This window comes from Teleopsis dalmanni, chromosome 2, assembly GCF_002237135.1.
Source record: "Teleopsis dalmanni isolate 2A chromosome 2, ASM223713v2, whole genome shotgun sequence".
NCBI lineage: Eukaryota > Metazoa > Arthropoda > Insecta > Diptera > Diopsidae > Teleopsis > Teleopsis dalmanni.
This window is the reverse complement of record NC_051847.1, coordinates 20288430-20301837: the sequence shown is the minus strand read 5'-3', so window position 1 is coordinate 20301837 and position 13408 is coordinate 20288430. Positions and strand designations below refer to the sequence as shown.

At 28.6% G+C, this 13408-nt stretch overlaps 1 protein-coding gene across 1 annotated transcript in view; it reads right to left on the bottom strand.

The window, feature by feature from the left end:
- The window catches only part of LOC119674067 (protein Wnt-5-like), a 106834-nt gene that overhangs the window by 14935 nt on the left and 78491 nt on the right, over positions 1-13408 (bottom strand). Inside the window, exon 3 of the mRNA XM_038085191.1 lies at positions 9643-9727. Within this exon, the coding sequence (XP_037941119.1) occupies positions 9643-9727 (85 nt within the window). The remainder of the gene's footprint in view (positions 1-9642; positions 9728-13408) is intronic.

Sequence of the window (13408 nt, the reverse complement as noted above, 5' to 3'; positions counted from 1 at the left end):
TTATGTTAATATATACATTAAAGTCAAATTAGGCACCGACTGCTTGCATGATCGAAGTGCAGGAGTTTATTTTATAATTACATTCTTTTAATTGCAATTCATTGAAACATCAAAATGTGTACAAGTAAGTCCATTTCGTTGTAAAGACATTTTCAATGTCCAACATTGATCATTTTTGGTCTTGGTGTGGAATATAGCTATGAAAGATTTTTAAGTTTTAAGAACTATCTATAAAAACAGAGACTATCTTCGTACCTATAAAACAGTACGTTTAAAACCCTATTAAAGGCTTGCAGATTGTTTTGAAACAAAATATTTCATTCTTCGGTTTCAAGGCGTTTTTTTTAATTACCCTTAAGCTACTCGTCTAACAGAAATTGTTGTTATATATAGAATTACATGTTATTATTATGTACTGCAATAAAAATGGTTCCACTACGCATAATTCTATAGATTCTTTGTTTTTAACTCTATATGTTAATATTTTAGATTAGTTGGAGTATAATTAGTGATACGATCGACAGGAGTTTCTATGTAGATACAACAATGCAACTTAAGTAATGAAGTCTTTCACTGCTAAGAGCTGAATATTCACAAAAAAATGTGTTCTAAATTATCAAGATCTATTTCACAAAATGCACAGATATTAGTGTAGGAAAGATAAAACTTATTAAAGCGATACCTCAGAATGCAGCGACCTCCAAAGTAACCTTCCTTCGATTAAGTCTGCTTAAAAAAGTTCCTTTTTAATATTCCTTTTACTATAATAAGAAAATTTTTTGCTTAACGAAGACCGCATTATTTAACCAATGATCTACAAACTTTCTGTTTCTGACACTTGCTGATAACTTCACTCAAATAGTTTTTTAGGAAATCGCATAAGGGTTTAAAATGGGTTCGTATAAGGATATATTTGAATTTCTTCTGGTCAGATCATAATCAGCGACTTCATTATCCTAATGTTCTTTCTGTCTTGGGATCCCATTCTAATATTACAATGTTAAGCTTTTATAACTTTTAAAGACTGTTTTTTATAAAGACTCAATATTATATTATAATTAATTATTCTTACAACTTTATTCGAATAGATTTTTGTATATTTGTAGACCGATTTAGGATCAGTTAAAGGCATTTTTGGAACTCTTTTAGCTCAGATCATGATCAGTTACTTTATTACCCTAATGTACTTCATGTCATAAAATTCTATTCTAATACTACAGTTTTGAACTTCCACAACATATTGAGACGGTTTATTATGCAGCCTTCAATCGTTATAATAATTTACTTAAAGTTTTTAATATTGGCTCAACCTTTAATGATTATTTATGTTAAGCTGGAAAATAATGTTAAGCTTGTTTGTAAGTATAACTAATGTAGCTATCTACATACATTAAAGTGAATTTATTCCAGAGTAACTTAGTTACAAATAATATAAAATATTTATATAATTTTATGCAGCAAATGCTACCATTTTCGGAACTGAATTGCATTATGGAATTATTTTTATACATAATAATTAAAATAAATTAAATATGCAATTTACATACAAAACTCTGTGGCATTATTATTATTATTAATGTTCAAATTCCAACTTGATAGAATTGTTTATCATACTTATACGGATTGAGTAGATTTGTTCTATAAAGCAAACCGATTTGCTTTGTGTACATAAAATATGAAAAAAAAAAAAAAATTGCTGTAAATATTATTACCGGAAATATTTTTGCAACAATCATTTTATTGAAGATATTTAATTGAAATGTCAACGATTTCCTCGTACAAAGTTCTTGAAGAAATTTTATATTTACTTCAAAATAAATAACAAATCAAAGTTACCAGCTGACGACATAATCAACTGAAAATATAATACACTGAAATCTTAATTCGTTATGCAAAATCCATCATGTAAAAATTGAGAAAAATCTAATAATAACTGTGTGTTAGCATTATACAATAATATACCCCTAATATAAATGCAAACCACATCCCCTTTTACGATGAGATGAAACAAAAGCAAAAAAAAAAAAATTTTAAAGACCTTAAAATGGAATAAACCTTAAAATAAACAGTGCAAACCAAAAGTCAATGAGACCTTCAAATCTCTGAAATGAATTCATTTTTTGCTTAGCCACGCATAAATCGGCACATTTTCAAAATCGTATCGTATTGATTCACAAACAAGACAGATTTCAGTGCCCAGCAAGTTGACAGTCGCAATGATTGAATACCAAAAACGAAGGATAGGAAAGAATGCTTAAAGATTATCGCACATGATATGCTCATATTATTTTCTGGGAACAGCTGCGTTTTGTACAAACATTTCACAAAATCCATGGAGATTTACGACGACGTACACGTTCAAGTACCACTCAACCGCGTGTACTGGGTTAGGAAAAGGGCTTGCACAGCATTAGTGTACGATAAATACGTTCTATACGTTTAGAACACAACTGTTTTGAATTACTCTCCACACATAAACTTATCTGCATATCCTGTCATGAAAGTCATCAGTTTTCAATTACAACGTTTGCATTTTCCTTTCTTTCACATAGATAGATATATGGGTATACTAGTTTATTCCTTATGTGTTTTTTATCGATTATAATAGTCAATTTTAGTAAAATTTTGATTTTTATCTTATGATTTCAAAAACACAAAAAAATGAGCTTGAACGAGTGCATAAACATTCGTTAAGTAAGCAAGCTACTGGTTCAATAAGGAAGAAATGGCATTGAATCATCGAATGACTAAAATGCAGTCATTGCTCTGTTCCCAATCTGACCAATGATTTCGAAGTCAATTTAATTAATCATTCCAACTTGTTTTTACGTCTTATTATTGTTAGTTTCTGTTTGCTTCATACGAGTATAAACAAAGGCTCCCTCCCTTCTCTTCTCTTCTCCTCTGAAATATGTTAGTTATTATATTGACATCACATTAAGTAAACAAAAGGATACTGCTTACATAAACAGAATACTGCTGATGATTTTGGTGCTGAGTAAATATTTGTTTGTTGATTGTTATGCTTTCTCGAATTATATATATCATACATTGCATATATACTAACTACACAGTTTTTTTTATTTTATTTCAATGTGAATATGTACTTAGGCTAGCACTTTTTAAAAAACCTACCAATTTATACTCTAAAACTCTTATTATTATTTTTATTTAACACTCATTGTTTCGATATAGTCAGAACTCAGATATAAAAACAAGAGGCAGGAATTTTTTTGAACTACTGTGAATAAAATACCAAAAACGCATCTTCGATTGATTATAATTGCTATTTCAATATTTACAATTTATGTAAAACAAATCAATTCAAGTAATAATACATGGAATCCAAACATATCCTTTTTTCTGTGTGGAAATTACTATTTTCGATATTTATTTCTAATTGTTTAATTGTACTCGTATATGAATCTTAATTTTTTTTTTTTCTCCTAACATGTTCTTGATTACTCTTGACTATTTTATTTATTTAATTACTTTGTAAATTGATTTTATTTTAATTATTTTCATATTTAAACATTACTAAAGAGGTCATTTTTCTTTGACTACTTACAATGTGGTAATGACATCTCTTGGGTTTATTCATAAATTCAAAATTTAAGTTAGTTGTATTTTAATTTTTATATTCATACAAACTTGTGAATACTTTTATAAACTTATTTTCATACATTTATTTGTTTAATAAAGTGTACAGTTTTATACAAATATAATCCTATTATGAGATTCATGTATTCATGTATGTAAAGAAAAATAAATAAAATCACATATAATTGGTTATTCATTTTATCTTCCTGATTTGGTTACACTATACCTATAAGTGACATGTGTAAGACAACATTATCATCCAAGACATCATAACTTTAGTTTTAGTTCTGCTATCACATTATCTGAATCGCTTAATAACCGCTAAATATCATAAATTTTACAAATATATAACGAATCTAATAACGACCTACCGAATTTTCTTCCATAATGAGTCTGTTTTTCATTTGGTAGAAATGCGAACAAACAAAATTGTCATATCTGAGGCAATGAGGTAGTTGAGGTTGTTCAAAAACCATTACATTCACAAAAATTCGTCGTTTTAACATATATTGTGTAATGTGATTGGCGAAACAATTCTGAGAATGATGAGGAAGCCATTATCATTCTAATGGCTACAGCTACTAGATTTTCAATATTTCTTGAAATGTAAGTTATGGATGTGGTAGATATATGGTTATAACAGTACGATCAGCAAAGATCAGAAGACATACAATATGTACAGAACTATGAATTCTGAAGTTGACTGTCATCGGGTGGGCAAAATGAATAAGTAACTTTAACAGGATAATTCAGTACTGATCAACAGAAAAGGTGTATTGTTCCAACAAAAAAGTACGAAACCCCTTACAGGCTTGATAACTCGTCAAACATTTTCGCAGCTTGTATGACAGGTACTGCCATATCCACCACATTCTCCAAACCTAGTACTCTTTGATTATTATCTATTATGGGCTCTATAAAACTATTTTCCGGATATGATTATATGATTTGTTACTACTGGACTTTTGTTTATGTGATTACGCAAAGTGTTTATACTGACAAAACTTGAATTCAGTGAGTCTTAAAATATTTTGATGATCATTTGTATGTTATGGACGAATTATAGACAGGTATGTTATAAAAAGATAACCTCAAAAAAAGCAAACTAAAATTTGGTGTACGGAATATTCAAAAGATGTTTTGTTTTACACTAACACCAAGATCATATATACGGACAGATAATAAAATAAAATCTCAAAATCTAACAACAAATAGACGTACACTAACGTCTACTTTCAGAGTCTCCAAATATGTGAATAACCCAGTACCCTGACAATTATTAAATTTTCGAAATTTAAACCACATTTGTACTAAATATTAATCATAAAGTTAATCATAAAATTAATCATAAAACACCAAATCTGCTATATTAATTTATTTTTTATTGTGAAATGTTGAGACTTTTGCGATGAGTGCTTTTTTAAAATATAAAAATAATCTTTAATATACATACACATATGTTCAAAACAATTAAAAAAATCTCTAAATTCCTCTTTAAAAAAGATAACCGATATGATACTCTGGCATACTACTACTCTGCCAAACTACTACTCCTGATACTCTGGCATAATATTTATCTGCTTGAACCTTTTCAAAACATTATTAAAAATTCCATACTTTTTTGTCAAAACATTACGAAAATGCAAACCATAAAAAACAATTTCTATATAAATAACCCAAAAAATTTGCGACAAGTTTTATGAGCGAAACGAATCATATCCAAAAAAATATCATAAACACATACAAAAGGGGTTTTTGTTTTATTTGCTAAATCCACCCTGGTACCAATCGAAAAGCTTAAATGACTAAAATGAAAAAAACGAAACCCGCATTTATTCCCATCAACCCATACATGCAGACACTGGCTCACATAGATACAACCACACTTTTCGGTTTGAGAGCAGGCATAAATATTGCAATCGGCATCATAACTTAAAACCGCAACAAATTGTTAAATTAGTATTACGCACATTTATTACATTTGAACCTTTGAGCGTTGAGCGTTTGGCTTGGGTTGGGTTGAGAGGGAAATCGTCTGCACACTGGTGTCCCCATTCCGCCCGCCTACGTTTTCTACTTCGCATAACACTAAACGCTGTACTATGGCAATAATAGATAAGTTCCCAAATGTTTTTGTTGGCCTTTTGAGATTATTTTCATTACAAAGAAAACAAAAGGTATCATTGACATTATATGGCAGCAGTAGACAATGAGCGAAAATCGGTACGAGTAGCAGTTATTTAAATCTCAGTATGCCACAAAATACTATACGTAATGCTTGCAACGATAAAAGTAAACGTAAACGTAAACGCTCCTGCTCGCATGGTAACCGAGAAGTAACATATAAGTATATGGAAGAACATTTCCCTTGCACAACATTTAACGCGCCTAGATTTATACGCTTTAAATTTAATTCCTTGTCAGCGAAGCGTGCATTACTAATAAGTGGAAGTGTAGGAAATTATACAAAACGGATCCACTCTAACCACTTGAGCATATCAGTAACAGCAATGCCAGTTGCCAGTTGCCAGTTGGCAGTTGGCACAGCAATAGTTGGAAACGTCATGTACCGGGGGTAGTCATACGAGTCGAGTCCTTCCTTGTAGAAGAAGCGTACAAGTGTTCTAAACTGCGGCACTTTTAGACTGGTATATGAGATGAGACAAAATACTACAGCGAACTGTACACGACTGGATGGTGGGAAATGGGTAATGGGAGAGACAATATTAGTTGCGGCGCTTTAAGTAATTCAAACGTAAACTTTACTTAACGTTTACGTACGGTGCGGTGCCATTGTTATGCGAATGAGTTAAATACGAATTTTATTATTTAATGTAACATTTGCGCTTTTCTGTTCTCTGTTCTCTGTTCTTTATTTTGTTATTGTTTTTGTTATGACTGAGATTTTCACTTTGTTATTGTTGTATAATATTTGCTCGGTGTGTCTTTCAGTTGGCCAAGCAAACGCCTGTACTCCTGTACTATAATTTTGAATTTGCCTGCAATCTTTGTTGATTTTATCTTCCTTAATGGTTATGTTTATGTGACTGGGGTAAGTGTTTGAATAATTAATTTGAATTCCGTTTAATGTTTTGTTTTCACAACACTGCATTTCGCTTAAATTATGCTTAATTTAAAGTAAAGTTTTAGTTAAAGTTTAGTACATTTTGCACATACATAAACAAAATACAAAATGCAGCTGGGGTTGATTTACCCCATTTGAATCAGTTAATGCCTTGAATATGTTTATTGCAGATACTGGTATAACTTTAACCACTAATTCAACTATTATGCTATATAGCTGATAAATGCTATAGCAATGTCAGATACATATATTTTAAATTGATCACACCTCAATGCATTGTAGATATTTTCTAATCCTATATAATAAACGTAAATTCTTGACTAAGAATAAGTAACGCATATGAGTAAATGTTTCAGTAAGAAGAAGATTTCAAATACAAAACTTAAAACAGTATTTCATTAAATTTCTAAACTAAAGATAGAAAACATAGTTTAATGAGTTATGCTTTGTATTTATAACTGAATTTTCTATTTAAACATAAATTTGAATCATGTATATATTTAGCAAACTTTAACATTTCATTGCTGTACTTAAGTATTATTACTGCACTATATTTTTTCAATAAATACTTAGGTATGTATCTAAATAAGGAAATATAAAACGCAATAAATACCCAATATATAATATAATATACTCAATTATTTATTTATTTCTATTTGAGCCAGTGCACTTGAGCACTTTTACTATTTCTTAACTTGAGATATTTTTAAAACCCCTCTTTACGCCTTGACTGGATTATTGTTTATCTCTTCATCAGACTAAACAATAATTGACCTCAGATCTACATACCTCCCCGAGAAGCCTGTAACCATTCTGAGATTTGATAACGCAGTGTTGGTAAGTCTGTTAGTTTTCACAAATAATTTCAGGGCTCTATCCTTTAAGTATTTTTTGATGAGATCAATCTTGAAGTCCCTGAAGATGTCATTCGTCCTAATATACCATGGCTGGTGAATAGTAGTGTTTGAGGCTTTGCTAATCGCTACATATTCATATAGAAGTGACGGTCGAATTATTTGGTTATATATCAGTTTCCTGTTCTTAGCATTGAGATTTTCATTTCTGAATAGCGGTTGGAGGTGATGAAGAATTTTGGCACAGCTAATTCTTTTCAGTAGCCATGTGAATCATTTGTCCAGCGTGATACCGAGATATTTAACGCTATCCTCTTCAATATATATAGAAAACGCATTATAGATTCACTCCAAATCAGTATTGTACTATTGTCAACCGGTTGGTGTCATCATTTACTAACAGTTTATAATTCTCATTATCTTTATATGCATTTAAGTATATAAAAACAAATAATTTCTATACCAATGTTGATTTAAATTTGTTTAATAAATGATTATAATGTTCTTTGTTTTTAGATTGCAATACATGTAGAATTAATGTTCCCTGTTTTAACTGGTATTTATTATTGATATAAAAACTGCATTGCGTTTAAACAAAAATAAGTTCTAAATGGAAGACTGTTTGCAAAATTTTTTTTGATAAGTCTGTGATTGTGTTCTTAATTTGGTGATGCTTATTATTACTGCACTGTAAAATAAGAAATTAGATATAAAAAAGAACTTTGTTCACCAAATGACAGATGACTCAATAGGATTCATCCGTTTAGATTGCATTCTTATAACTTGCATAGCAATTCCGTTTAAACTGCCAAACGTTATCTTTTATTTTTTTTTTATTAAATTGTAAATATTGTTTATTGCTATACAGAAGTTAATAGATTTTTATGTTAATATAAATTGCAAACAAACAAGGATATTTAGATAATCACTTTATTTTTGTAGATGAATTAATTTCTTAATATAAAAGAAAAATACTTTCTTAAATATTAAGATAAATGTACAAGAATAAAAAGTACTTATTAAAGTGAATTGACAAAAATATTAAGCTTTTAATTATTTTAATTTATTTAAATAATTATTTTTGATTAATTAAATTTGTATTATACTATCTCAGATTTTACTGAGTTTATTTAATATGTGTAAATATATATCTCTATGTACTCTATGAACTACGTATGTAATTTTCTTCACCATTTTTGTGCAAAATTAAAGAAAGTTAGTATTGTTAAAGATTTTAATTACTTGATGAAGACAAATATTTAATTATCATCTTTTCATTAAAATAATCCAAGCTGTAAGTACTTTGAATTTATTTAAAAATAAATCAAGAGAAAAAGTATGAACTACTAGAAGAAGATTTTACAAGTTCTATTAATAACTTTAATTTAATTTACAATTTTCAATAAAATCTCGAATGTCCTTTTGAAGAAATCCTGCTACTAATACTATGGGAAAACATTTTAATTAATTTACCCAAACTATCTACAATATAAAATCAGGTTTTATCTCACAGGAAGAACAGTCACTTGCGTCAAATCAATTTTATTAACAGAAGCGCAGCTTTAGACAAAAAGTTTTCAAAAAAAGGATACAAATTTATTAGAGAAAGCAAGAGAAGTCCTACGACAGCACCGACAATAAATAGATTAGGAATGGTGCGTTGTAGAATATTTGTGTATGGCAACAACCGGTGTAGTATTTGTTGTCTGATTTTATAGCTTAGATAAGAATGGCATTATACGTGCTTATGTATTTAAATTTATTTGAAGTCAAGCAACGTTAGATACATTTACACAAAGGTAAACAATTATGCTGATTTTGTTGATTATTTTGTATAACTTTGCAGACAGAAAATATTATTCATCATTTAATTAAGTCTGAGCTGGTTGGAGTTGCCAGCACACAATTCTTTGTTCTAGTATGCAACGGCAGTGTTGCTGTTGGTGTTGGTGTTGGTGGTGGTTGAGTGTTTAGATAATGAAATTGAAATCGATTAGTGTAATTTATAAAATGTTTGTGTTTAAATTACAGGTAAATAAATTGGCTTGGTAATTGTATAAACTCACTCAATAATTCAATTAAGTTAATAAATTTGAAACTTACCCAAACCAGTCATCGGGCCGAACACTGTGTTATCCTCAGTAGTGCTGCAATTCCAGCGACGATTTTTAAATTGATATTGGCATTCCTGAAATAGATTTATAGAAATTAACTTTATTATTTTAGCATTTACGAGTATCTGGGTATTTGAGTATCTGAATATTGTAAATACGATAAACACAATACAACGATAAATGCAATTAAGCACATGTGTATTGGCTGCACAAATCCGCCATAAAGCAGTATTAGGTGTGTTCACTTACCGCTAATACGATTTCGCCCATAAACAACGCATTTGCAATATTTTAAATTATTTTTAAGCCAACAAAAAATATACGTTTTATAAATAATTTCAATTTAAATATAAATTTGAAATTAAATTCTCTTTTTTTTTTGTTTGCAATTTCAGATTCGCAATATTGGCAGCCACAAAAAGTGCTTGCAACAGCGGGTGGTGGCAAAGTTGTGTGAGTTTGCAATCATCGTGCAACATTTATTTCTAAGTGCAACACATGGCGAAGGTAGCACTTTAAAATGAATTTTCAATTATGACCATTGCATGCCAAAATATTTTTAATCAAATTTTGCTTAAAATATTTTATTCTCACTGGAGTAGAAATTTCGAACCAACTTCATTCAAATTGTAAAATGAAACATTTTCAAGAAAATTTTTAAAAATATATATAAGTTTTATTTTTAATATATGAAAAATATATTTAGAATACAATTTTCAAACGAGTCACAGTCACTTAATTTTTAACTGAGTTTACCAGATTTGATTTTATTCTAATCATAGAGTGGACGAAAGTGTGAACGACAATACATTGAAAAAGTGATCGCTAAATAAATATATAATTCTTAAGGAAAATTGGAAGTTATATCACGTATTAAAAAGGAAATATTTTTTAATAAGATTAAGTCAAATAGTTGAAGAAGTCAGAACTTGCGTTAATAATATCAATATACATCAGGTAGACATATTCAATTTGACCAATAAAACGGATTTCAAAACACTTATTTCAGTAGGTATTATTCGAAATCTTAACGAAATGTCATCAGTATCTCAATGTGATAACTTAGCTTTTTAATCTATTTTTAAATCAGTGCTACACAGTTTTAGTATACAATATATTTTCGATACTTGATTTGGATTAAAAATCAGTTATAATTCGCTTAAGTGAATTTTTTTAAAAGAGGGTTTTCGAAAAGTAGTGAACTACAACAACAAAAATTCATTCTATTTTAATTAATTGAAAAATTAAATTTTTTTATATATTTATTTTTAACAAAAAATTTAGTTAATGAATCCCTGAATGTAGAAATATGAAAAAATGTTTTAAAAATAGAGATAAATCCATTAGATACATTCAGATAATAAATCGCTTTCATTAAATTTTATCAATCTCTTAATGAGATAACCCAGGTTATTAACATTATTCTAATATAAATTTCAGTCTATATACATATGTAGAAATATAACAAAGGTGTAGCAATAACACCAAATTATGTTTCTAAATAGAAAACATTTTCGATGAATGTCATCAATTTCGCATTGATCGCAAAACCCTGTTTCTTAATATATGCCTATTATATCTTATTTTCCAATAACCAAAATTTCATATGCATAAAAGTTGTTAAAATATTATTTACTGTTGAATATTACAAAACAGACATCTTTAATTTAAGTGAAGAGAATTTGATATTGTCAAATGTTGAATATTAATATGTCCTACCTATAGCTATTTTTTTCTACTACTATAAATCTTCAGTATTAATTGAAGATCAACTAATCCCAAAATAAGATTTTAGTCCGCAAAACTTTAGAACTGAATCTGTTTATTGAATATTCAACACTCCATTTTTGACTTACTCATAATATATTAGTAAGCTAACTACACGCTGTACTAGCGTGTTATAGCGCTTTACCTATTATAAATCTCGAGAATATCGATTACAAATCTATAAATTCTATAATCAAATCTATAATCAGTCAATGATTATAGTCAATGAACTAACTATTATTTTGAACTTAATATTAAGATCATTATTAGATCATAATTATATAGAGTGAGTTTTTTATGTTGATGAACTTAATACAGAGTATTTGACTTGTATTTAATTGAACTGAAAGTTGTAAGAAAAATATCTTTCATCTATATTATACTTAAAAGGAACAAAGCGAATAGAACATACAAATATTTGCTTAATATTTAGAGACATATATTGAAATTTTTTTTTATTCGCATTTATTCTTATAAAATGAGGACATAAAATATTGGAATCAAATAAATATCAAAGTTTTATGTATTTTTCTGCTAGTAAGTACATTGAGTGCAGCACTTGCATAATATTAATTAAGCTACCCTCAAATAATTTTTAATATTTTATCCTTTTTGACATACTTAATACTTCTGAGCTACATTTAAAATATAATTCTTTATCAACAGGTCATATTGTACTTTGGGGTGTGAACACCCTTATTTTAATGTATTTTTCATTAATGTTGCTCGGGGCTTAAATAAAAGCAACTCAAGTGTGCACTTGTGTTTTCTTTGAAGAGCGTTGCAACAAAATTGCATGTTGCATGCAGTTTTTTGTTTCCAGTTCAGCTTTGAAAATTTACCCTTATTTATTATTGCTATTTTAGATTGTTGCATATTTTATAAAATCTGAATCCCGAGTTTCCTGCTCTCTGCTACCGCAAGTGTGAATATTAATTTTGCTTTTGGCACTTTTTCATTTTCGAGCATTTCAAATTTGGAGTTATAAGTATTTTAATCTCAATGAACAATTCGAATTGCTTTAAAAACTGTGGTTTTTATTTGCATTCCTTTTGTATATTTCATAGAAAAAGGTGTTTAATATGCCACGAAATTCTTAACAATTTCAATTGCTTTTAAATGCATTTATTGGGGTGCAAAATACGGGGGAACAATCAGAAATACTTATTATATGTAAGAGAATTCAAAAATATTTTAAATAGAAATTTATAGGCGCATAAATTTTAAAGTCCCAATTAAATCAGTCGAGTTATTTTAATTCATATAATGCCCTTATTATCTATATAAAAAAGTAATATATGACAAAAATTAAAATACACCCCCGAAATCTTAATAACATCACTTATAGGTCAATACCAAAGTGGACTTCTAAATAACTGAGCATTTAAATCTAAATACAAAGAATATCTAACTATATTCAAACTACTAGTTTCGATGAAAATAGACTCAAATAATGTTTTTATTGTCTTATCTGGCTTTTAATTTTTATGAGCTTAACGGCAATTATTAGATGTTATATCCTGACGCACAGATGAAGTCCTGACGCACATCAATTCTTTAGATATCTTCAAACAAAAATAAAATTTAGTCGAGTAGTATAGATAAGTATTATTTAACAAAAAAATGCAATTGCACGTGTTAAAATATAGATATACTTGCAATATAAACTGATTATGAGAGAAAGTAAATGATTGTGTCGATTACAACAGAGATCGTACAATTAGAATATTAGACCTTCAGATGTATTACCTATTATTGTTTCCTGAAGGAGCTTGCCGTTCAGACGAGGGGTATTTTTCGAGCTTTACTCCGATTAAAAAAAAATTGGTTAATCGAATGTGAGTGCAATTTTAAACAAAATTTCCTAAATAATTTAATTTTAATTTAATAATTATATTATTATAAGCATGAATGAAATATAAGCGGGACATCTTGTATATTTCAACGTTCACTTAACTGAGCATCCTTAATAAAATCCTTATATGTCA